This window comes from Lepisma saccharinum, chromosome 23 (assembly GCF_977018435.1).
Source record: "Lepisma saccharinum chromosome 23, izLepSacc3.1, whole genome shotgun sequence".
In the NCBI taxonomy this organism is placed as follows: domain Eukaryota; kingdom Metazoa; phylum Arthropoda; class Insecta; order Zygentoma; family Lepismatidae; genus Lepisma; species Lepisma saccharinum.
Window position 1 is genome coordinate 62,891,415 of NC_139251.1, and position 27,597 is coordinate 62,919,011.

General features: G+C 37.1%; 2 protein-coding genes across 3 annotated transcripts in view; one reads left to right on the forward strand and one right to left on the reverse strand.

Annotated features, from left to right (window-relative positions):
- The first annotated feature begins 3,247 nt into the window (after nt 1–3,247).
- The window catches only part of mRpS28 (mitochondrial ribosomal protein S28), a 34,883-nt gene continuing 10,533 nt past the window's right edge, over nt 3,248–27,597 (forward strand). For both annotated transcript variants that reach the window (XM_083144303.1, XM_083144302.1), the window contains exons 1-2: nt 3,248–3,595; nt 17,181–17,302. In XM_083144303.1, coding sequence (XP_083000429.1) covers nt 3,260–3,595; nt 17,181–17,302 — 458 coding nt within the window. In that variant the 5' untranslated portion in view covers nt 3,248–3,259. The remainder of the gene's footprint in view (nt 3,596–17,180; nt 17,303–27,597) is intronic.
- On the reverse strand, nt 5,226–10,155 carry LOC145977794 (uncharacterized). Its single transcript, XM_083110080.1, has 3 exons — nt 9,652–10,155; nt 6,403–8,796; nt 5,226–5,925 (listed from the first exon to the last, which is right to left on the reverse strand). The coding sequence occupies exons 2-3, from the start codon at nt 8,780–8,782 to the stop codon at nt 5,654–5,656; spliced, it is 2,652 nt and encodes an 883-aa protein (XP_082966206.1). The 5' UTR covers nt 8,783–8,796; nt 9,652–10,155; the 3' UTR covers nt 5,226–5,653.

Consider the following 27,597-nt stretch of genomic DNA (forward strand, 5'->3'; position numbering starts at 1 on the left):
ATTGAAATAATCAAAATATGAAACTCATCCAAGGAGCCGCGCTGGTCTAGTCTGACAAATTCGTGGGATATTCGGGTTCGATTCCCGGAATTAGTTGGAATTTATCCAGCCTTGTCTCCGCACCCAGCCTCATAGCAATGGGTGGGTACCTGAGAGCAACCCTGGGGGATGAAGGCTGCCGGAGCATGGTGCTGATCACATCACCTGCAAAATAGTTCGGGATCGAGAATCTTTGGGGCCCACCACACCACAACGTGTGCCTTCATGGCACGGTGCTGTATGCACGAGGGAATTTACATTACCTTTACCTATGGAACTCGCCCAGGATGATGATGAAGCGCGAGAATACATGTTGCTAAATTCCACTGAGTCTATGTTTTCGTTGAACTTCTAGGTGATTCACAAAGCACTTCTTCAACATTATTTAATGATGTGGATGTAGACTCAGCATCACTTGAGAGTTCACAAGGGGATGTGAAATATGTACCGGGAAGAACGTTTGCAATAAGGTCGGCACACTGCGACGAAGCAACGAATTTTCACAACTCTCGCGAGAGTCACTGCGCGACTTTTTGCAAAACAAATTGCAAAAATGAACTTTGCGGCCGGTTAGATTGTGTTTGGAATGTTGTGTTTTTCTTCATGCTGCATGGGAATAATAATTCAAATTATTATTATTACTGTCGCAGATCTTTGACTGTGATAAATTAGCCATTATTAATTTTTTCTACAGCATTTTCCATAATATTTTAAAAGCTCAAGGGGGGGGTTAAGCCCCTTGCGTACGCCACTGGGGCTGACGAACTAGCAAAACAGATAAAAATAGAAAAGCGTTAACATCGTAGTGTCCTGTAAAATTACTGGCACCCTATTAAATGAAAGTTATTGTCAGTTTGCAAAGATATAGCTTTAGAAAAAAATGTCTTCCTCTTTTTATCTAGTCGATTCCCTGACATAATGACATATTTAATTTTTTCCAACTTTTCAGAAGCAGGAAAGGAAGTATAAGGAATTAAACATAAAAATAAATTTAATTTACATTAAGTCCCAGGGCACGACGGCGCTTGCCATTGCTTGCTGGAAAACGTGGAGAGAAAAATTTTGTTTGGTTCATTGTGCTCTTTCTGTTGGAAAGTGAAAGAAATGCTATTCAATTTTTTAAGTAATTGAAAATAAAGCATTACCTCAATTTAGAAGTGAAAATTCCTTGCCTTCCCTTTGCACTTAACATGCCATTCGTTTATTTGCACATGTTATTTAGTTTTCTTTTAAGGTAAAGAAGCACATGGCTCCTAATTCCTAAGTCTCTTGTTCAGTATTTGAAAGGTACACTCTCAATAGCGCCAAGGGTATTTTCCAAAGTTTTGTAAGGGTATAAGACTTCAATATGAAATTCCTTGAAAACACCAGCAGCATTTGGAACTCACTCGCTACATAGAACTATTAAAATTATATATATGCATATTTTCTAACTGAAGCTAGAACAGAAGAGGGCAGGGGACATGTGCATGTGCTAAAGAGTAAACATCGTGGGATACTGTCGCTATGTTTAATTAATAATACACATAATCAGTTTGCAAAGAAATAGTTCTAAAAGTTTTCTTGCTCGCTTCGCTCGCAGTGTCATCATTTATTCAAGAGTCATATTATATCCGTACTTATTAGGCCCTTCATGGGCTGTTGCGCAACGGATTATTATTATTATTAGATATTACTACTACTTCAGACAGGGAAGCGCACGCGCACCCATGCACTGATATCTCATCGATGAATTGGTCATCACCAAGATCAACTCTGAGTTACACCTACGACAAGAACCATACAAATACAGTTAAAAAATATTGCGGAAATGTTTCTAATTTGTTTATAACTAGCTTAAGAATTGCATGAAATGATTCCTGGTAATATGTTTAAATTTTGTGTTTTTCAATGTCATCTCTTGTGTTTTATCTAACGATTCATTAAATCAAGTACTGAACATTATCGGAAAGCAATATACGAAACGTTAGACTGAAATGTTAACATTATCATAAAAATCTATTTTCCAATTTTTCCTGCAATTGACATATTTTTTCTTCTGGAATATTACGGGACAAGGGGGGATAATCTCTGGAAACATCTATGAACAAATTGATTTAGGGCGAACATTTTAAAAACGGTCCAAAATTTGCGCTTAACATCCTCAAACTTACACCCCCCCAAAAGTTTCCAACACCCCCCAAGGGAAAAATCCTGGATAAATCCCTGGGGGCAAGGAAGGTATTTTTTCCAGTGGGGCAAACAAGGCACATTTTCCCCCCAAAAAAGTGTTGTTCCCTAAAAAAGAACATTGTTTAAATTCGAATTTATGGTGTTCATGCAATAATTAACACATATTATTGTGACTAAAATGAAATTGTGTGTGTGAAATACATAATTTTTGGTTGACTTTCATTTTCCAGGGGGGCCACGGCCTCCCTTGTCCCCCTTCCGGACGCCCATGGGCCCAGGCCCTTTCGAGGGCTGTCGAGCCATGGGTTATTATTATTATTATTATTATTATTATTATTATTATTGAGGGCAGGAGGAAGATTGAGAAGGGGCGTCGCGTCGTAAAGATATCCGCTCTATGCGAGACATAGTCGTTGATCCGCCCCTGGTACCAGCAAAAATGTTGTCGTAAATTCCACACTTTTGAAACATAACAAATTACTACGAAATATCAAAATATTCCGTAGTTCACCAAAAATTCGAATTTAAGATGGATTGCTTTCTTTGTCTAACCTGCCATCTATCAGTATTGTGTTAGAACTAATTCCTGATCCATAATTCGATTCAACCTTGATAGATGTCGTAAGTGTCAATGTAGTGGCGTCACAGTCAGTGCAGTGTTACCATCTGAAGGGAAATTTCCAGTTGCAGAAATTGGTATCGATTTTTTAAGCGAGAACGGAAATTCGATGAAAAACCAATATTTCATGCATAATTGACTCGATATTCGTGCAGATTATATCAGAATGAAATATAAATAATGCACGATATTGGAGTTCCAGTTTCAAATCCATAATTTTTTGCTGTATGTCTACATCTTCATCATTTTGAACACTATCATTTTCATTTGGAAATTCCCGACTGTTCTGGTGGTTCTGGATCCCAAAAGACGAGAAATCATTTCCTGAAGTTGGGCAGGATGGGAAATTTTTGTTGTTTCATGTTAAACTTGTCAACTTGATTTTTGACTGGCAACATTTATATTTTGATCACGTGATATCGCCAGAAAATGAGAAAAATCATGGCGTTAAACATGTGTAGTAAGAGCTGGTTTTCATATTTGAAGTCTAGTAGACTGTCAAATTTATTAACGAAAGCGAAATTTTCAAATCAAACCAGTGAAACTGTTGTGAAGTCTACTACCATAAAGAACGATAAAAATGGTGATTCTAGTGTAGATATAGACAATTCTCTTGACCCGAGACCGGCAGAAGAAACTGTAGAAGCCAAAGACGAGAAGAAGGGAGGTTTTAAAGAAGCATTCGAAAAATATACAAGACCTCCTACGGAACACAAAGTAGAGGAAACTTTTGCATCATTATTAAGGAACTCTAAATTAGTTTCGGTAAGCATGCTTATGTTGCAACAATAAATCAAGTATGATTAAATTTACCAGTATGTACAGTATGTAACATTCTTATTCGTACACACGGATTTTCAAAGAAAATGCTTAAATATCTGAAAGGAAATACACTCTTTTGAAATTGTTTCTTTACAATTCAATAACTAATATCATTAGGAACATAAATCTTACCCAAATTCTGTATAACCAATGACAATAATAAATTAAATCAATCTGAAAGAGAAACATGCCATTTTTTGTACAACTTTTCTATTCGTACACTTAATAATATAAAAGAAAAGAAGTATAGGTAAATTTCTCGTATCGGACAAACGGCTGAAATTTGCTACTTCATTTAATTTGAATATTCGTACTTACGTATTCTGCATTGAGAAACATTGCTGAAGGTGGCATTTCGCTTATTTAACGGAAATAAGCTCTATTTGCGACATATCGAGTAAGTTCTCTTAGTTTCTTTTTGCCTTCGGTAACACGCAAAATGGCGGTCACAGTTTCACTACCGTACTCGGCATGCAGTGTTTCCACCCCACTGCACCCAAAAATACCTACGTAGCCCCACGAACCATTCATACATAGCCCCACGAACCATTTCCGGTAAGGTTAGGTTAGGTAGGGTCACTATAGGTTACAATAGTGAAAAATTGGTATCGAAAAAAATATGCATAGCCCCACACACCATTCTCGCATAGCCCCACGAACCATTGACGCATAGCCCCACGAACCATTGACACATAGCCCCACAAACCATTTGCGGAAACGTACCTTCTTCAGTTACAAAAACACGTGTTTGGAAACACTGACCGGGATTACGTCATCACACACAGGCTACATCCACCTGGAAGTAAATGGATGCAAGAGCTTTCGTGCATCGGTCACACATTTCTATCGAAAAATAGATGATTTACCGGCAAAATTCAATGAACGATGCAAGAAAACACTTCCCCGAACTTCCACAAGTCTAAAGAAACTGCATTCGGTAAGTAATTTCTCCTGTAAATTTGAAGAAATCCGTTTGTCCGATACGAGAAATTTACCGAAGTATATTCAGAGCAAATTAACTGACAGTTCTAATACTTTGATGCATATCCTTTGGCTTTAATTCCTGCTTGACACCTGTTCTTCATAGAATTAACCAGTTTCAGAGCTTATTTTATTCCAATAGGCTTGCACAACAGTTTTGAACTCTTTTTTGGACTTGACGTCTGTTTTGTGGACTCGCCTCTTCAAAATTGCCCATAAACCCTCAATGGGATCTAAGTCTGGACTTTGAGCTGGTGTTTGTAGTAATTTGGGCACATTCCATATTAGCCAATTCATGTTAACTCGCGCCTTATGCTTATTGTCATTGTCTTGTTGGAATCTGTAGATAGGCGGCATGTCCATTTTTTGGGCGCACTGCTTTACATTGTTCTTTAATATGTCCAAATAGACATATGCATACATGATACCATCAATAAATTGGATGGTACCAACACCTTTGGACGACATACAGCCCCAAATCATTAATGACCCACCACCGTGTTTAACTGTTGGAACTGTGTTAATGTGATCATTGTCTTTATTTGATTTTCTCCAGACCCTATTTATCCCATCTGACCCGTATATGGGTGATTCTCCAAAAAGTGAACATTTTGAAAGCAAAAATTTGCGAATTTCAAAACTGTTCTAAAAAATCTGAAAAAAATCACACTTACTCTACATGAGATCATAAACAAGGGAAAAATAAGGGGAATACACCTTCATGCTCCAAAGTGGTTGAAACAAGGCATTTAAATTTCAGCCACCAGGAGAGTGACGGATGATACCAGGAGAGTGACATAATTAGTACTGTTGTAGCTTAGCTAAAATATTACCCCAAAAAACACACACACATTCCAGGAAAATAGAAAAATTATTATTTACTAAATTATAAAATTGAATACAGCTGTTGAAAGATAAAGTAAAGCCTCTAGATCAGCCATAACTTGAAGCTGAGCCAAAAATATAAAACACAACGAAAGCTTTATATGGAGCGGCCAAAAAACAAGGTATTGGTTTAGCCTAAAAACTGTCCAGGAAGCAGAAATTTGCAACTCTATGGCTGCTTCCAATGGGTGTTGGAGGGTTAATTTTTTTTATGACATCTTCGATGGGGTAGTCATGGATGTCTTTAGTTTTCGGCCAAGACCAGGATGTTCTTTTGGAATTGCTTGGTTCCATGGCATTGATGAAAAGTTTCCCTGGTCCAAGTTCAATTATTTCTCCAGGGAATATCAGGTTTTCATAGTGAAATATGACCCATTCTCCTATATTGTAAGTCTGCATCAGCTGGGCTGAAATTAAAATAAAATCTAACATATAATTTACTATATAATGATAACTTTTAATGTGTGAATGTTAGTAGCAGGGCTACTTTAAATTATTGCAAAAATTAAATAATTTGAAATTAAATTTGGCCTTTAACTGCTGACCTCATTATATAGCCCACTTAGAGTTCTACTATTTTTCATTTATATATAGTTTATTTATCTTATTCTATGATTAAAGTATGCATTGTTCTTTATATCTTTTAATCCTTTGTCTACTAACAATTTGAGAAATCAAGACAATTTAATTTATTTTACTTTTAACATACAGTAGGTACCGGTATTAGATTTATGTAGGCCTACTTATGCTTATATCAAAAACTAAAATTGTAGGTATACTACAAAATCTACTATAAATTGTAGATGAAAAATTTAAAAAAAAAAATTGTCGAACATACAATGTGGACTAAACTTAGTCAAATAAAATCAAAGAAATTTTCTTACCTTGTGTCAGATGAGTTGAGTTTGAAACAAAGATTCCATAATGCTCACAGTTTTTGTCAGCCTTGCATTCTTCACAGCTTAGGGTCCTGTAGTTCATCTTTGTGTCAGTCTCTCCAAGTGCAGCTGTGACCTGGTGAACCTTCATTGTTCCTTTCACAGCTTTTAAATCGCCCGCAGATGACAAAAATGAATCAACCCTCAATATGATGTCCTCCTCAACAACCCACAATTTGATGTTTGGACAGTTTTCTTTCCAAATTTTCTCAAGAATAATGATGTTGTTAACATCATATCCCAAGGAAACCATGTTATCCGCTGTACGTTTCAGGCAGCCACCTATCCCATCAGGGGCACCTTTTCCATGACCAGCTTCTGTGAAGTTCCAAATTGCCTTTTTGATCCTGGGGAATTTCTCTTGTAGGTATTTTTCAAGTAGGTAAAAGTTCTTTTTGTTTCGGTACTGAGTGGATGGTGAGTCGGACAAGAAATGGAGAGCTGTAATTCTTTTATCTTGTAGCACGTCTGTCAAAATAGGCTCAAGGTGTGCCCAAATTGCAGATGGATCATGGCGAGGGCTTTCTGACAGTGTGCAAAAAGAAACTGGTTTTATTGAAGTGTTGTCCTCAGTCATGTGGTATGCTACACCAGTATGAAGCGTAATTTCATTCCTTGAAGCACCAAAATGCATTGACTGGACTTCTTTAGCATACTTAAGTGCATAGTTTTCACTAAAATCTATGTGAATTAATGCTTCCTCACAACTCAGATTTTCTTTAAGCTTTCTTAAATACTGGTGCTGATGTCTAATGTTTGCAATGTGGATCATGAACTTCTTAATAGACATTTCCAAATCATCAATGGCTTTTCCAATAGTACTTGTTATTGCATCCTTTTTGATAATCTGAACAGTTTTCTCTTGGTCTTTGATTTTACGTTTTTCTTTATGCAACATCCACTTCTGGTATGTGAAAGTATCATTTACATTGAAGTCATTGTAAGGAATCGTGTTTTCGTTGCAGTCATTACATTTTCTCAACAGGCAAGCCTCGCGATTTTTCTCACAACACAAAATTTCAGCCAATTCTTCTGGGTTCTGTGCATCAATCACCTTACTCTTGTTCAGTTTATCGACTAGCATTTCCATGTTGTGATGTACTCTACACAAACATGTGTCTCTGCCCTTAAGACTTGGTTTGACAACCCAGAACGGACGTAATTTACAATAAAATGAATAACTTATAGAAACACCAGGGTTCTGTCTTCTAAATCGTTTATGCAGCTCGTTCATTGTATTATTGAGGTATCTTTTCTGCTTTTTAATTTTATTTCTGGTAATGAAATCGTTTTTTCCAGGGCTGACGGTGGTATTTTCATCATCATGAAAGAAATGGTCAACTTTTTCCCTGATCCTTTGCTTCAATTTATTCTCATTGTGGGCAACCACAGTACGAATTCGGATAAACGGCAATGCTTTTTGCATCCTATACTTTTTTATTATCTTTCCACTCAGAGACTCCTTCAGGAATTTTTTGGTCTTGTAAGAATTGATGGATTTGAATGTGTGAGCTATTTGTGACTTAATGACTTCTCCTGTGAACAGTTCTCGTCTTACATCTTCATCAACAGTTCTGCCTTGGAGAAAATGTTTAACTTTTGTGCGAGGTGTCATCTGTTCTTCCTTATTCAGTCTTCTTTTCTGTTCAATTTCTTTCTTCAACAGCCTTTCATAACGCTTCCGATATTTTTCAGCTCTTTTCTCACATGCATCTAAATCCAGCTTCAGCCTTTTCAGTTCTCTCGATTTCCGTACATCATTACGACGCTTTCGTTTCCTTGTTTCAGCTATCCTGCCATCGGAGTTTTTCGACATGACATATAAAGATGCATCGCTGAACTTATTTGTGTCTGGAGTTATGCTACTTGAGGCACGAGTAACAATTTGGATTCGAGGACTTCCATTGGTGAGGTTTGTGTTTGGATCCGGAGTAGCCTGCCTACTTTCTGGTGATAGTGAAACAGGTTCTCCATTTACTAATTGATCAAGTTCTTGACTTGGATCATCAGGGTCACTATCAGAGGGTGTGTTATTCTCTACAAACTGGTTTGTTTGCTGTTGAATTTTGCTTTTCATTCTGTGTTTCTTTTGGCGCACTCTCCACTGTTGCCTTGTAGCCCTTTGGTCTCTTGTTGATTGTTGTGTAATTAGTTTCACTGTTCCCTTGTTTTTTCTTGATTCATATTTTGTTTTCCACTTGGCCTTCTCAATTTCCAATTTTTGTGGGTCATTTTTCAATCTCTCGTACCTTTTCCTTTCAGCTTCTCTCTTTTTCATTAGCCTCTCCTCTCTAGACTGTGTTGTCTTTTTTTTCTTTCCTGCCATTATTAGTGATGACTCTGAAAGAAATTATTTAAACTGATGTCAAATTTGATGGCTTTATTTTAATATTATTTTTATTTAATTAAATCAAACTGAATAATTCAGTGTGTTCCAAATTGCATAAATTGTCCAATAAAGGTAATTAAAAATGTAATTTAGGTTTAGTTAAAAATCTCTTTAGGTATGGGTTTTTTCTAGGTTTTAAATATACCCTGCAGTGCAATATTGAAATAGCCTATGGCCAGATTCAATTTAATGATAATTTTTTTTTTGTGCTATCTTAAATTGTAATTTTGATTATAGTTTGTGGCCAAAATGCTAACACATAGAAACAATTGAAAAAGTTAGCCTATATAAATGTAGGCTGCACTATTTAAGAATTGCTGAATGGTCACCCAGCTCAGTGCTCAAAAGTATATTTTTATGTATTTTATAGGATCAATATTGGGTAAGTAAAAATGGCCTGATAAAAATTGTAAAATTCAGAACTTGGGCCTGATGTAAAAGCTCCATTACTCTGTGATAGTGCACAGCAGCTGTATAGGCTTACAAATCGAATGTACACAATGAAATTGATCCGAATTTGTTCCCTTCATGTGATAAGTGTCACTCTCCTGGCTGATAAGTCACGCTCCTGGCACAAGAAATACCAGGAGTGTGATATTATTGCCAGGAGTGTGACAGCCAGGAGTGTGACATTTGGATGGATTAGGCCTAATAATCAAAGCCTAGGGCAAAAGTTGAGATTACAAATTTCTGTCAGGTGATGACATTGCTTAATGGCACATAATCATAGTTATTTCAAAATATTTGGGTTATTATTTGTTATAAATAAGTTAACCAGGAGAATGACAGCAAAATATGTTACGAACCTGAATTTGGAACTTCCCAATTTGATAAAAACACAAGGACAAGTAGCTCTTCCACAGTACTCTACAGCTCAAACAAGATGGCTGAAAGAAACATTGTTGCCAGATAACAAACCAAAAAATCCTTTTCTTTCACTGTAAATATTTAAAAAATTCCTTGAGCCAGGAGAGTGACATGAAAACTTCGGACCCACTTTGAAGTGGTGTAACAGGATCATGTCAAATGATTAAATTTAAAAAAAAAAGTTTTTTTATACCTTCAACTATGTAAAAATGAATAATATTAATGAAACTTATGTAATGTTAATGATAACATTTTAAATGAGTATAGTTTGTTTTAACAAAAGATCCGGACATACCAGGAGAGTGACTTTTAGACCCTTATACATATTTTATATTAAAAAATAATTAACTATTTCTTTTTGTATACATTGGGATGGCTAGAGGTCAACTGCTTCTACAAATTAAAAGAAAAGTAAACTTTTTAAGTCAAGTCATTCTTGAGTTATTATACTTGGACATGATATTGCTAGGTTTTTGGAGAATTACCCATATATTAATCTTGGACTCGTCTGACCATATGACACTATCCCAAAATTCCTGGTCCTTGTGGATGTGCTCTTTCGCGAATGAAAGTCTATTCTTACGATTCACCTTATTTACATACGGCCACTTTCCTAGTATTCTGCCATGATATTCATGCTTCCACAAGGCACGTCGGACATCATTTTGCCAGCAACATTGTCTACTAACGGTCGTAACTGAGGAACACTTAATTGGGGAGTTTTCTCGCACTCTTTTTAAAATAAAGCGTTCATCACGTTTATTCAACCGTCTCTCTTTTGGTTTTCTCGGCACATTCTGTATTGAACCTTCCTCTCAAAATTTGTTTACTATGTATTGAACTGTGGAGTGTGATTTATTGACTGTTTGTCCATTTTTTTCTTAACGAATAAACTTTAAGGGCCAAATTTATAATAACAGCCTTCAGATCGGAACTAAGTTCCTTCACCTTGCCCATTTGGAACACGCTGATAGATAGATGATATGCTTACAGCAATACCTACGCCAGCTTGCATGTTCAAACTTGTTACGAAGTTGCAAACTGCACGAAATCGCCCGAATAGCGGTGGCGCTGTATGCGAGGAAGATTGAAACTCTTGCCTGTACGAATAACAATGTTGCATGAAACAGCGTGTTTTTCTCTTTTCACACAAATTATATGCTCTGTTTATACACTTTGAACATACATTTTTATTGACATTTGTTGGTGAAACCTTCATTAACATTAATTACCAGGTACATATAAAAATTATTATATTTACTAGTAGATATGACATTTTTTCCTCGGAAATTCTATGTGTACGAATAACAATGTTACATACTGTAGCTATATTGAGCAAAAGGTACTACTTTACTATACCGGAGACACCTATCAATGATTTATTTCGCAATTTTTTACATTGCTAACGTACTATTCTGCATTGCGGAACATTTCTTTAGGTGAAATAATGAATTTCTAACGAAAATAATGTATATTTCTTACATTAACGAGTACTTACTGTTGTTCCTATTTCCCACAAGCCATCCACGGGTAGCCCCAAAAACCATTGACGTTAGCCCAAAAATTCACGAAAGCCCCACGAACCATCAAGGGGATGAAGTATGCCTACTAGGTTAGGTCAGGCCTGTTAGGTTAGGTTCCATTAGCACTCCTTTCGTTCAATTTAGCATATACGGACAATACGAGTGTATTTTGCTCTCGTGCAGAAAGCAAATGGCGGCAGCAGCAATACCGTGTCGAAAAGAGATTTTCGTAGAAAACCACATGCATTCGCATTAAAATGGATCAAAACTACATTCCCGAACATCAACAATGCTACAGAAAATGATTTGCGTAAGTACTTTCTCCTGTAAATTTGAAGAAATGCATCTCCGGTATAGTAAAGTGTTACCAATTGTAGAAATTATTGTTGCAATAAATTTAAGCCTTGGTGAAAGCAGTTACCTCTGTTTGGAGCTCCGAAAAGTGCAATTTATGTGCGAAAAAAAAAAAAAAAAAAGTACTTTACGCAAGCATCCGCGGTGACCATTTACCCACTGTATCCCCTCGAGAATTACGTTGAAATTTTGGAGCGAATTTACAATTCCGGACCCCTCCCCGATTTTTGTAATATTTCGCATACTCATTAATTGAGGCCTCCTAATCACGAATTTGAAGTTAAAATTTGGGGGTCACTTGTAGAAATTGCAAAATAAGCAAAATTGAGTGGTCCGCAATGGGTACAGAAACCCTGGATTTCTCCATGAAAACAATGGTTATTGCAATATTTGGCTAGACTCTACTCTACGTCCTTATCTGCATGGTGATTGCTTCTTTGCGTTCGTGGTGCGGCAGCCGGCATCTCTTTGGGTAAGTACATTTTTCTTTTTACACTTTCTGTTCACGATAGATGAAAACTAGAGTCTTACCTAATTGAGGCCTGCTAATGACGAATCTGAAGTTAAAATTTGTCGGAAACTTCTAGAAAATGCAAAATAATTGCGAACCATTGACACTAGCCCAACGAACCATTGGCGCTAGCCCCCATGAACCATTAACGTGTGGTTAGGTTAGGCACACAAACATAGTTAAAATTTGGTGTCGTGGTAGTTTCAGATCTAAAAATTACAAAATAATTGTGAACCATTGACGCTAGCCTCACGAACCATTAACATGTGGGTTAGGTTAGGCAAACATAGTTAAAATTTGGTGTCGTGGTAGTATCAGGATCTAGAAATTGCAAAATAATTGCTAACCATTGACGCTAGCCCCACGAACCATTAACATGTGGTTAGGTTAGCAAACATAGTTAAAATTTGGTGTCGTGGTAGTATCAGGAATATATATATTTCCTTGTGAAACAAAAAATTTCACGAAAATCGATGGTTTCCATTCCGAAAACTAAGACCTTATTTTGCAATTTCTAGACGTTTCCGACAACTTTTAACTTAAGATTTGTTATTAGGAGGCCTCAATTAGTGAGTATGCCAAATATGAAGAAAATCGGAGAGGGGTCCGGTCATCTTAAGTCGTTCCTTTTAGAACGAAATTTATATATCCCCAAATTTTAATTATGCTTCCCTAACCGAACCTTACCGTGAATGTGTTGGTGCTATCCATGAATGATTTGTGGGGCTACCCGTGCATGGTTCTACGACCTCAAATTTTAACTACGTTTACCTAACCTAACCTTACCGAGAATGGTTCGTGGGGCTATCCATGAATAGTTTGTGGGCCAATTGCGATCACGGACCGATAAAAAATGTTAGTTTCGTAGCACTGTAACAAGAAAATTTCCTCACTCAAATTCGCTTATTTTGCAATTTCTACACGTGACCCCCAAATTTTAACTTCAAATTCGTGATTAGGAGGCCTCAATTAGTGAGTATGCGAAATATTACAAAAATCGGGGAGGGGTCTGGTATTGTAAATTCTTACCAAAATTTTTATAAATCGACAGATTTTGATGTTTTGCATAATATAAAATAGTTCCAGCATGCAGAAAACACAAATAAAGGAGATATTCCGTGACAAAATATGACCAGCGTAAGCAAAAATCCGTCTTTTCGGAGTGCTTTCGCTGCTTTTTATTTTTAAAACTGTATGCACACTCAAATAGCGAAAGAACTCGTCCATAATAAATATTTGTACGAAACCTAACAATCCTAACCTAACTATGTAAAATTATAGTTGCTGTTGTGGAATGTCGTTTTGGGTGCTAGATTCACTTGCACGAAGCCTTCAGGTTGTTCTTTTTCATGGTACAGTAACATGCTAAGGTAACAGAGTAACAGACATACTTTATTACACAATATCACATTTCCACAAGCTAGAATCAACTGAAAATGCCTATAAAAACAAAATATTCATATACCATGTTAAATATTTCACTTTCTCTAGGGGGTACAGAGGGTGAAGGGTACCCATCTGAGTTTCCCATTTACAAGGCACTTTTTGTTCATAGAAGAGAGAGAAAGACTAATAGAATAGTGAAAATGATTGTGAAAGAAAATTTGAAGCGCTCTGAATATAATTAGTATTGTTTGCAGTTCCGAAAAGTCCTTTTTATCGGCGAAAAAGGACGTAAGAAGTGAAGTACCTTATGCAAATATCCCCGCTTTTCATCGACAAGGAATTTCACAGACTACTGCTGACACGAGGCTCCAAGGGGCGTCGTTCTTGAGACTAGCACCAACATGAGATGTTGAAAGCATTCAGGAAAATTATTTTTGTACTAAGAGCCCTAAACATGGCCCAACTAATCTAACCATGAAAGCATTTAGAGACCGTGTTTGAATACTGTGAGCAGTGCTCGAAAAATTTTCTTCAAAGCTAGGCGCCAGCTCTGAAAATCAGGGGCTAGGAAACCACCTAGCAATTGTGCATACTACGTACAGTATGTTTCAAAAGTTACACAATCCAAATATATATCATGAAAATCGTAAGAGATATTTACACCGGGTTTTCTGCACTAAACTAATCCTGTAGACTATCACTGGGTTCATAAATTTATGTTAGCATTTATCTAAATAAAAGCAATTACATTATTTTAAAAATTATTGTTAATTTGCTGAAAACATCTGAGAACTGATTTTCAACAATAAATACCAACTCAAACAATTTGTAAAATCATTTGTTGGTGTTTGACTGGTTGTAAAACAGTTGCTTTGTGAGGTACAGCAGAAGCAGAGCATTTTTATTGGAAAACCTCTTGCACATGAGTGTAAGAATGAGTAGTGAAATACTCCTCAGCAATGCACACGTACTGCTACAGCGAAAGTGAGCCAGGGGCAGCGTAGGATTCTCTGAGAGAGTCCAATTTCGGCACAAAATCTTGAATTACGATTTTTCACGTAAGTGTATAGCCAATACTTAGACACATGTTGCATGCAACTGTTGGCCATATTTTGACCTAGTGTTGACATATTCGGATATATGTCCCAAAAATGGCACTTTTCACTCAACCCATAAAATCGCCAGTCAAAAATTCATCAAATGTTGCACGTGACCAGTCAGTTATTAATTTATATAATTTTCTGTACGGAGTGAACTGATAATTTTAAGCATTGAAAAATATCTCAATGGATGAGGCTTTATAATGCAGAAAACCCGGTGTAAATATCTCTTACGGTTTTCATGATATACATTTCCAAAGTTTGGGTTCTGGGACTTTTGGAACACACTGTATAAGATGCTGAGCATCACAGCATTCAAAACATCGCTAAATTATTTGAGAAACATGAAATGGGGTGTTGGGGGACAAAGGGTAAAAAATTGTTACGAACTCTATGGAATGTTCACAAGGTTGATAAAAAAAAATCATTTGCTAACTTACACTGTACTGCAATTTGAACTTAGAATCATCAACATTTCATACATGTTACAGCAAAAGATCACAGTCGCCAGACTGAATTTTTTAGTCGCCATGGTGACCGGAATTTATTGAGCCCTGACTTTGACCAAAACCTAACTCGCCTAACCTAACCACAAAACCCCTTTACACCACACATGTGTAATCTATGTGACAGCAGCAGTCTGTAACCAAGTTGACAGTAAACAAATGGCCGGTTAGATAAGAATCATATAGGAGTATACGGAAGAGAAAAACATTCTCAAGCAAACACACACAAAGTAATCGCTAAATCTCTGAATAGAAATCGAACAATGAAATCGGATTTAAACAATTCTACAAACAAACTGTGCCACATTATCCCAAACAAGATCGGTCGCTCTGTATCTCTCAGACACAATCAGCCTATTAAGCCCAGACATGAAGGGAGACCGTTGTTATCTTTATTCAGACAAAGAGGGAAGAAGCCACTGAGAAGCTTAGAACCGAACACCTAATCGTTTCCAAGAAAATAAACAATTTTAGTCGCATGTATCACAGATACTGAGCGACCGATGAAGGGTTAATCAATGAGGAAATGCTGTCTCAGAATTCAATACTTGCTGCCCCCCCCCCCAAGAAAGAAGTGGAAAGTTTTTTTTTTTTTTACCCTGACATTGATCTTCCAATTTCTGCCCATTAAAATGTCAATGCTCTGTTGTTTTTTCTGTTTTTAGCGCACATATATATATATCACTTTAATGCAGTGATGAGACTGGTTGTATAATATATTCATCATCTGATACAAGCATGTCAGCTTTCAGTAAAATTCTACTTTACATCCAATGTTTTGAGAGCATCATCAGTGAGAGTATCATGCTGAGACCTAGACAGGTTGAAGCGGTGGTGCTGAGAACTGCATGTTCCGTGATGGTAAGAGCAAGTATCAAAATGTTAAGAAGTTAAGCTGGCTGAATTCCCAAGAACACTTGTTTGGATCGTGTTACGCAGTCATTTTTTTATGGTTCAATATCTATTTATGCCTGCCAGCATGTACTTCAGAGTTTTTAGCAATTACTTAGTGCATGTTTCCTTGAGAATGGTTTTTCACTTCCGTATGCTCCTATATCAGGGGTTCCCGAACTTTTTTGTTTCATGGCTTCAAGATTTTTCCACGGTGCCCAAGTTAACACTCAGTTAGTGTGTTAGGTTGGTTGCCTTAAGTTAACAAATAAACACATGTTTCAAATTCAGGAACATTTTATGTGTAAAAAGTACTAAGTAAGCACATATTTGGAATAAGTGTAATTTCAGTGAAAATATTGGAACATTTTGCACTACACCTGTAAGCCAGCCACTCTGGGAACCACTATCCTATATGATTTTTTTCTTGCAACCAGCCATTTGTTTACTGTCGTCTTGGATATGGACTGCTGCTGCCATCTAGGTCATATGTGTGTGTTGCGAAAGGGTTTCGTAGTTAGGTTAAGTGAACTACATTTATTGCTCTTAGCATTTCAATAATTTCCCTAAATACTTTCAACATTTCATTATATTGGGGCTGGTCTGAAACCCTTCGAGCCTGGTGTCAGCAGTAGTCTGTGAAATTCCTTGTCGATGGGAAGCAGGGATGTTTGTGCAAGGTTATTTTTAGTTGTTTTTTTTTTTTTCACCAATGTATTACACTTTTTGGAACTCGAAACATTGATCATTACTTTCACTAAGGTTCAAATTTACTATAACAGTCATTTCTACAATTGTGCAATACTTCACCTTTCTCCTATGAACTTTTGATAAAATCATTAAACATTTGGAACCTTTGCCAAAGCTTTAATTTCCACTCATGTACTCTAGTTTTGTAAAGTAAATGTCTGAATATGCAGGTTCTTTTTCAGAACAAATGCCTTTGTATCATCTAGCTTAGATGCATTAATCAAAGAGGTTAATGACCATTCATTTTGATCAAGCAACATTTAGAGTTTCATATATTGGTAGAATACTGGTTATTAGTAGATTTTGTATCTGTTGTTTATCTGTATTTGTCAAAATTTCATACCAGTTCATTACAATTTTATGTAAAGTTTTACTGATATTTTTCCAGTGAGATATGAGATGTTAGAGTGTTGTAGAGTAGCATTATATTCACTTTGTACATTACAGCTTGGGGACCCAGAAGGTAAAGTCGTGCAAGGAACAATTTATCACGTAGTTGGAGATGACCTGTACATAGACTTTGGATGGAAATTTCATTGCGTTTGTTCTAGACCTCATCGAAACGGAAGGTAATACATTTTATTTTGTTATTTTATGTCACTTTTTAAACTTGCTAAGTATTTGTGTTTTGTTTTTTGGTAACACTTTTATGCTACTTTTGCCTAATTGTGGCGATGAAATGTAAACTAGTGAAGGGAAACGAACCTGGGATCTTCAGTGCCAAGATCAAAAATTGACCGCATAATACTGGTACCAGGGCAGCTGTTTTCAAATTTTCCTCTCTATTTTTGAAAAAACTGCTGTGATATTCCAAAAACTGGTAAATTACATGCTTAAAATTCCTTCTAGAGCATTCACATGACTCTTCATGTGGTTTGCTTTCGCTTTTGTCTAGGTATTATCAATACTTCAATAGACTTAAGAAGCAACGAAACTAATGAGAATATGCACTAACTCAGCTTGAAGTTGGATTTATATGGATTGTCGATACATTACACCAAGGCACGAAAAATAACGGTCGCCATGGCAACTGAAAATTTCAGCCTGGCGACTGATGTTTTTGCTGTAATATTGCCGTTTAAATTTGCATGTACAAAATTTTGAAGATTCTAAGTTCTAATTGCAGTATAGTGTAAGTTATAGTTTTTCTTGTATGTACGCATTGCTTGCATTGTAGAATTATTTTCCTGTAGTTTACGGTTATTACAAGCATTACGAGGGTCACTATTTATATTTTGAGCCTAACAATGAAAAAACAGGAATTTGGCATTGAAAACTGCTTTATTGTTTTTCGAAGTATTCTCCTTTATGGTCAATACACTTTTGCATTCGTTCGAACCATTTGTCAAAGCAGTTTTTCCAATCTTCTTGAGACACCTCCATAATATGGTTTTTGAATGCATCAACGGCGTCTTCCGCCGACGAAAATCGTTGTCCACGCAATTTATTCTTGACATTCGGGAACAAGAAGAAGTAACTGGGTGCCAAATCAGGACTGTACTGCGGATGACCCATCAATTCGATTTTTTGACTGTTCATAAAGTCGGTTGTTAGACGAGATGTGTGACAGCTGGCATTGTCTTGATGAAGAATGATCCGACGGAGTTTGTTTGTTTTCCGTATTTGACCGGAGACCTCTGGCAAACAAATTGTTGTGTACCATTCAGAGTTGACCGTTCTACGTTCCTCTAAAGGCACAGTTGCCACATGACCAGTTTTCCCGAAAAAACAGCCGACCATTTGTTTCGATGTGCTTCGAGCACGAACAACTTTTGTTGGATTGGGTTCATCTTGAAACACCCATACAGTCGACTGCTGTTTGCGTTCCGGCTCATATGCATATATCCATGATTCGTCACCTGTTACAATCTATATACGTCTTTTGAAGCACCACAATTGTATTTATTGAGCATTTGTTTGCACCAATTGACGCGAGCGTCTTTTTGAGTTTTTGTCAAATTGTGTGGGATCCAACGAGAACATACCTTTCTCACAGCTAAATGATCATGTAATATTTTATATATGCTGGTGGAACTAATGCCTATGGTTGCCTCAATCTCACAGTATGTCACATGACGATCTTGCAGTATTAGATTTTGCACAGCATCAATGTTTTCTTGAACAACAACTGATTTTGGACGACCTTCGCGAATCTCGTCGGTGAGCGAATGGCGGCCACCATTAAATTCGGTACACCAGAGTTTCACAGTGGCAAAGGATGGGGCTTCATCGCCAAATGTGTAAGTAAGTTGATCGATGCACTCTTGTCTTGATATCTTGATAATCCACGTCGAAAATTGTAAAAAATCATCGCACGAAAATGTTCAGGAGTTAATTTCATTTTATTGTTGTCGCGCAATCTCCAAGGCAACATAAACAACACAAATCAAGCTATTGACGAAACATTTGAAGTACGTTATGGTCAAAAATACCAGACGATTCCGTGCAAACGTCAAATCGCACCTAACTTCAATCAGTGTTGCCAAGGCTCAAAATATAAATAGTAGCCCTCGTAGAAAACAGTTTTTTTGTTTTTCGTTGAACATAGATCCAGTATAGAGTTTTCTTTTTCACAAATGGAGTAAGCCACCATCTTTAAAATTTAATGTAACAGAAAACATCAAGAGAATTTGTGAAAACATTGATGAATTTGAATTACCTGATGATATTTGGGATTCATAATTTTAAATAAAAATTAATGTGATCAAAATTTTTTATCTGATATAAAAATAAAACAGACTGCTTCTTTTCACAGTTAAGTTGCTATATTACAACAATGTAACATTGACAACGTCCATTATATAAGGGATTCTTTTTGTTTAAAAAAATTGCTAACCATTGTTGTAACTGTATCTTTAGTCAAAATGAAAATAAATGTCTGATGAAGGGAGCATGTGTTCTCCTGAAACGTCACAACGAAAAACTGTTTTCTTATGCTTGTAATAACCGTAAACTACAGGAAAAGAATTCAGTGTAAGTTAGCAAATTATTTTTTTTAATCAACGTCGTGAGCATTCCGTATAATAAGTAACAATATCTTACTCTTTGTCCCCCACTCCCCTCTTCCCGCTTTCTCTTGGCAAGCACTTCGTAATTAAACTCACATGATTTAGCGATGTTTTGACTTCGGTGATGATCAGCTTCTTATAATATGCACAATTGCTTGTAGGTGGTTTCCTAGCACCCGATTTTCAGAGCTGGTGCCTATCTCTGTAGAAGATTTTTTGAGCACTGCATTACGCGATTTGCACAAATTGACATTGATAATTCACATCACTTGACACCCATGTATGTTGCTTCGGAACGTGACGCATTATCATGTATGGAACATGATAACACCATTAAGCCTTTGAAAGGAAATAGAGAAGAAAGGTGAAGAAGACACAATGAACTGGAATGGGGGACTGAAGTTAAACAAAGAATGGAAGAAGGTGTTAGAAAGAGTGGAAAGGACAAGAGAGAAAGAGGAGAGGGGAAGGACGAAAAATGAAGGTGAAAGAGCATGAGATAAAAAGTCCAACCACATTCTATATGGTAGTAAATATGTTTAGCCTTTTAGGGGAAAGTACAGTTGACAAGGGAAAGCCACCTGCTAGAATGTTCCATAACAACTTTCTAATAGTCTGGAGGGAGTAATGTTTGTGTATATATAATGCCCTGTTTTAGTATCTTGTTACATTTGTACTTGATTCAGAGTCTGAAGAAGACCTTGCTAGAAGGTTGAAACGTTACGTTTAGTTTAATAAAGTACTGCCTTGGTCAGCATATTTAGTTTTTCATGGAACATGATAATGTCGTCAACTCATTTCCAACAAAAAGTGGAGATATGACAAAGCATTATTCAGCCAGCAATATCTATTTTTTCCGATTTTGGAATATCAGAGCAGTTTTTCAAAAAAAGAGGAAATTTTTTAAAAAGTTGCCCTGGCGTCAATTAAAGGTTCAGTCAAGCCTTACAAAGCCTTTTATGCTCAGCCACTGAGCCAGCTACCTGTCTAGGATATTTACTGCATTGAGATTGGATGATTAATTGATGATGAAATAGAAAAGGAATTAACACTGTAATGATCTGTATTTTACCCCAAGATTTGAACTCAAACCCCCTGATATTTTAGTATTAAAAGCTGACCCCTCTGCAATGCTGGATAGGTTTACCAGACATCCTGTTTTTCCCAGACTTTTAGACTTCTGACTGGTGTCTGGAAAGAATTTGAAGAAAGGAAAATTCAACACTGTCCTGAAATGTGAATAGCACGTAATTTTCAGTGAGAAAAAATTTGCTAATGTTATTTATTATTGTAAGTTGCTAACTTTATCCTCAATAAATCATTTTGAAATTTTTTAATCTGAAAGTGGCATTTTAAGATTATTTGCCATCATTTTTCTAGTAATGTATGTTATTTACTGTGAATGATTGTGTTCCAGGACAGTGTCTTACCTTCTGCTTATGGTGATCTGGTAACCCAAATGGGGGGCAGCATTCTTTATGGTGTAAAGGGGTAATATGATGTTTGTTTTTTATTTTGTGATGCATATTTTTCATCTCTGGAAAGAAATTTTCCAATTTGGTGAGAACAGGTAAAGGTAAAGTGATCCCCTGTGCATAGCACTATGCCATGAAGGCGTATAGGGGGTGTGGAGGTAACGCTCCACACTTTCTTGATCCAGTCGTGAATGGGGGTGATGTGATCAGCATCACGCCCCTGACCGCCTTTACCCCCCAGGGTTTCCCCCAGGTACCCATGTTATTCGACGCTGGGTGGGCGCTGGGGCCGCTTCCGTCGTTAGAAAAGTTCCCGGATTTGAACCGGCCAGGGATCGAACCCGGGACCTTTAGGATGGTAGTCAGACGCGTTACCGACTGAGCTACCGCGGCCACCAATTTGGTGAGAACACCTTACTTTATTTTATTAGGAACTAACCAACTCTCTTGCCTTCTTAAACCCGAAGGTTCATGGCTGCAGAAACACAAGCCTTCCATCTGTTCCTATCCTGAGCAAGATCAATCCAATCTTTTCCATCCTTACCGATTTCCTTTAGTCTCAACGTTATCCCTCCAACTTGCCTTGGCCTTCCTACAGGTCTCTTACCACCAGGTTTCCCAACAAGAATCCTGTAAACTCTTCTTTCCTCTCCCATTCGAGTCACATGGCCTGTCCACCTAAGTATGCTGATTTGATTTTATTTTTATTAGGGAATTTATTTGATTATTTTTATTATTATTATGTTTTCATTATGACATGTGTGATATGTGAGGGGTGTCCTTTTGAGGAGGCACCCAAAGGCCAACCTCACCTCCATGTAGTTCATGTGCTTGGAGGGTGTTACTTGCGTGCTCATCCACATCCGAGACACAGGAGACACTGATTTGTCGCAGGGCATCTTGCTTCATATGGCAATGCACATGGGTTGCAGCAGGTAATGCCTGTAGAGCGAGAAACCCGTAACACAATCTATTTTGTGCTATGGAAATGTAATTTATAATCTACTGAGCCAAGTTCTGCTCAGAACGACTTCCTTACTGCTAAAATATAGGAGTATATAGGGTAACAATTGTTAAGTGATTAAGCCTTTTTTCTTTTATTGAAGGGGTTTCTATGACCTCCATACAAGGGGTGTCAGCAAATGAAATAATCATTGGTTAGAAATGCTTTTCCTCTTTCTTTCTTCCTTTTTCAGCATGAGCTTATACAGGGTAGAGATAATGAATGAATGTTTCAGGCACCTGCCCCTTTTTTTCCCAGGAACCAGCATTTTTTCCCCCAAATAAGAGCTTAGAAAGCCATGAATCCACCTAAGATATGCTATGAAATATGATCTTAAAACATTTAATTTACTAATTAATACAAGATTTGATTTAAAGAAATTAATCCTTGCACTTGAGTGGCCTTCCTCAAGAAGACTCAACTAGTAACAGCTAACTCTTGCTGCAAATTTTAAAATTTCATTAGCAACAGTGCAAAAATGTACAATGGAATGTTTATTATTGAGATTTAATGATTCATCTGATACAGAAAATAGACAAACATTAAAAAATACATGCTGTGTTTATTATAAAAAAAATAGAACTGAATTTAAAATTTCAGGTGCCAGATGAAAATTTTCGAGGTCCATGGCAACTGGGCACACTGTATTTTTTCTACCTCTAGGCTTATACATGGTTGCGGAATTTTGGCAGTTGAAAACATTGAAAGAAAAATTATTTTAGCAGCGAGGGAAAACCACTGCTTGTCTAAGTGCAGTTGAAAGCTTGAGTGAAGGAACAGTGTAATTAGCTTTTTTGAACTTGGGTGAGAATTGTACTTTCCTTGTGCAAGGTCATCACTGATTCAAGGATCAGAGTATGTTGCATCAGTTTGTTATTTCAAAGGCAAGAAATGCATATTATTTGCAGTATATTTGTTGTTAATCGTTAGAAAAATGATTTTTCATTAAGTACAGAAGGTTGATCCGCGTATATGTGTCCGATTTTTAACTAGCACTTACCTTATGCAAATCCACGTGACCACCATCGGTTGGCCTCAATGTGATCAGCGCATGTCTTGCAAATGGCCCTGCACCGTAACTTCCATTGTAGGAGGCTACGATGAAGTACAGGAAGTGGAATCTTCTGCCATTCCTCCTGACAGGCTTTTCACAGGCCCCATAGAGTGGTGACACGATGAGACGAAATTGCCTGTTTCAGTAAACCAAAACCACAGAAATCCATGGGATTCATATCTGGTGACTTCACCAGTATATCGTGAAATGGAATAGCCCGAATGCCGGTGTCTGTTGCCATCTGTTGCAGAAAGTTCTGGGTAGAAGGAGATGTATGTGATGAGACCTTACAGAGATAGGCCTCACTGAGGTCATGTTCACGGCTTTTAAAAAACTTCCGGAGGTTTAATTTCTCACACAGGGTGCTGTTAACAGTTGACTGTGCCACGTGGAGTCGTGTGGCCATCACATGTTGCGTCGGGGGGTTTTCCTGTAGTGCCATTCGATGCAACTTCCGAGACAGGGGTTGCTTCACTGCAGTGCACGCTCACTTCCTCTTCCCCCCTGGTGGGCGACTGAATAGCTGGAACCTCGTGGTTTTTATGCTGCTTGATTATGTTCTTGATGGGTGTCGAACCCAAGGTGCATCCATGTTCTTTGCACTGTTTCTGAATTTTTGACACCGAATGTTTGGCGTGGAAAAGTGCAACTACATAGCCCTCCCAAAAACGGTTCACCTTAGGAGCCGTGATGCACACAACACACACTTGTGATAGTGCCTGATAGATACTACAGGCTCTAACCATCCTCCCATGCTTTTAACCGCTTGGATCGGTCAATTCTGTGTGCAGTGGTCACTGTTCAAAATCGGACACATATACGCAGATCGACCTTCTGTATTGGTCAATATGAGGTAAGTAGTGCAAACCTCACCCCACTGGCAGATCCAGAAGTTATTGTTAAGAGGGGCAAATTTCAGAGTCTGGTACAGAACCGAACCTACAATTGCATTGTTTTATATTAACAAACAATATACGGTTCTTTTAGCAGCAGACAGCTATGCTCTATGGGTTAGCTTTTTTAAGGGGTCCAGAGTGAAGTAAATGTTTTTTTTAGTATATTTTAGGTAGTCTATTCAGACTGGTCGATCGAAAGAAACAATTACATTGTAGATTATGAATATGTATGTGTTTATAAGCTACATAGGGACTTTATTACAGACAGCTTTTGAAGTTACATGATCCATGTAGATTTTCAGCGAAAATCTCCTGTGTGTGCCTAATTTAATACATGATCCATGTCTTTGTTGCATTTCTCGTAATTTCACACCTATATATTTAGCTTCCTTTACTCTTCTGAATATTTTCTCTGAGTTTCATTTGTGTGTGTTTATTAGCATTCAGCTTACTCTGTAGAATTATATAGTGAGTCTCCTGGGTGGCAATCATCAATTTTTCCGTATCACACAAGTCCTCGAAAGAGGTTATCGCAATGCTGGGCTTCCTTTCCAACTCTGTTCTTGAATTATCTACAATTATTACATCGTCTGCATAGTCTATTTGTGCTTTTGGTCCCGAAATATTTCCTAATTTTTCTAGAGATGGTTCCAGGTTTAGATTCCACAATTCTGGGTTCCTGTGCAATACCTATATGTCTCTTAAGATCCTGAAAAAATGCAGCTTGGTTGATACAGGTAGATGTCAGTTCAAAGCCTCACAACGCCGTCAACGTCTCTACCATCTGTGAGGGCCTCTTTTTTTCAGTTGGAAGAGGGACGCAAAGCCATTTGTACCTTACAGCCTTGCACCGGAGAACCAACTGCAATCGACTTGATATATCGCATGCAAATACACTCAATATAAATGTCGATTACATCTGTGTATGACAAGATCTCACTTTCATGTCCACAGCGATCTCTTGTAATACACCATTCTTCCATTTGAGTCTGCAATACTGACATGGTTAAATCTTAGGTAATAAAAATTACACAAAGCACTTGAAATACCTATCACTCAACCTAACCTACAAGCTTAAGGAATTACTTTGCAGACCCAAAAGGAAAAAAACCGTTGATGGTCTTACATTACATACCTACACACACACACACACACACTGGCTATCAAGACTTACTTCATTACATAGCTACATTTTCCTGAAGTAACGTGGAAGATCTCAGGGATTACTGCTATTATTGTAATTGTACCATGGTAAGTTGGCCAAGTTCACCCCAGCATATCAACAGTGGATGCTGAGCCACAGTAGGACCTTCCCGACCCAGCAATATACCAGAGCTGACGAACTCGTACAGCTGGAAAAACCTCATGTACTATCACACGTAGTATGGAGCCACCAACGCAGAGGCAGGCCCGTTGTCCTAGGTGAAACTTCCACGAGGTCTCCTACCAAACGGTAAGGAAAAAACTTATCGGTAGAGGTCCTACAGTTTTACTTGCCATCCAAATAACAGGAATACATGAGATATAGGTGGAAACGTAATGTGTATAGTGCTTTTCATTTTTAAAAAGAAGAGAAAACTGCCTTTGTTAGCAAAGTGTGTTTAATATGGAAACAAGTCATAATCATGTTATAGCAAGAATCCAAGTTACTTAAGGAAAATCGTGTGTGTTATATTTTATTAGCACAAAATATAACACACAGGATATAACTAGTAGATAAAATAGTAGATAAAGAGAATATCTAGCATTCATTCTGCAACCTAATCTAGGAAACTGTATACAGCAGTGGTGATGGGATTATATGAGTTCACTAGGTACCATCTAACTGAAATCTGGTTGGCAGGCTTTGGCACTCTGAGACCTGTTGGCTACAGGGTTGATCTATTTTGCAGACAAACAGCTTTGAACATCTATAGCATTAATAAGGCTCCCGGTTCAAATTATGGCCCGGGAATGGGTATTCTTTGTGACTGTCCCATCATCTTCATCTTCGAGAGTAGCCAAAAGTAGCAGAAGAGTGAAGAAGAATAAGCCAAATCAATGTAGCATTAATAACATAAACACACCGGTTCGGTGACTGAGTGTGTTAAGTGGTCGACTTTCGATCTTGCCACATGAGTTCCCGTGTTCTAATCTTGATCTGGGCATGGGTGTCCTTGTAAGTGACTTTTCTTTAATTCAATCAAATCATCACTCATCCACATTGTCGCTATTAGGCAGAAATTACAGAAAAGCGACTGAAAAATAATAAAATTCAAAAACTTACGTACTATCCTGCAAGTGTCAGCATCTCTTCACTTTGAATGGAAATCCTGCATGAAGAACTCTTACTTTATGTAAAAGTACAATGTAATTCTTCTGCATGTCTGGTCGTCAGTTTTTGGATGTAGTTCCATAGCTACTGTAACGAGCTTCAACAATGAACAATGACTGTTGCATGTTAAATATTGTTGTGCTGTTTTGTGTTAGGTCACGTTCACTTACAAAATAATCTAGAATATAAAAGAAGTTTCGAACACAAAGAAAGTAAATATTGAAACTGAACGTGAAGTTAGTAAATCTCTGGGTTTAGCTAATTTTACTTTTTTTTTTTTTTAATATAGCCATTTGACATCATTGCTCTTCTCCTGTATCAGTTCATTTTGAATTTCAGAACATGCATAATTATTGTGAATCTCATTTTACCAAATACATGAAGTTTCCTTAATTTTGTGTTGTTTCTCGATATTCTCGAACCACTAAGTTCTGAGAAGTCAAGAATTGTGTTTATGCTTATCAACCTATGTAAGAGAATGTTTCATTGTTGTTTGGCTTCCTGGATATTCTGAAATCAGATGGCTAACACCCGGTTTATTTAAAATACTAAATAGTTGATGTATCTAATAGAAATAAGAAATCAGGCTAGACTTAGGTGGTTAAATAACTCTGATGATACAAATCTAAGAAATTATAATAGAATAAAGCGAGAAGTTAACCGCACGTTTAGAAGTAGAAAAAGAGATTACTTGAAAAGCAAAATTAACAAAATTGAAACAAACAGCAAAAACAAAAAATTCAGAGATTTATATAAAGGTGTAAATTAATTTAGAAAGGGGTGGCAACCTAAAGTAAACTTGATAAAAGATAAAGAGGGTGATTTTTTTGGCTGACCCAAGCGATATTCTAAATAGATGGAAGAACTACTTTAATGACCTTTTAAATGTTCATGTAGGAGATAAATCAGAAGTAAATGAAGTACACACAGCAGAACCTTTAGTTCCAGAACCTAACTTGACTGAATTTAAAGATGCTATTAAAAGGCTAAAGAGTAACAAAGCATCTGGCATTGATTTAATACCAGCTAAGTTAATTAAATATGGTGGAAATTCGTTAATATGTGAAATTCAAAAATTAATTTGTTTAATATGGAATAAAGAAGAAATCCCTCA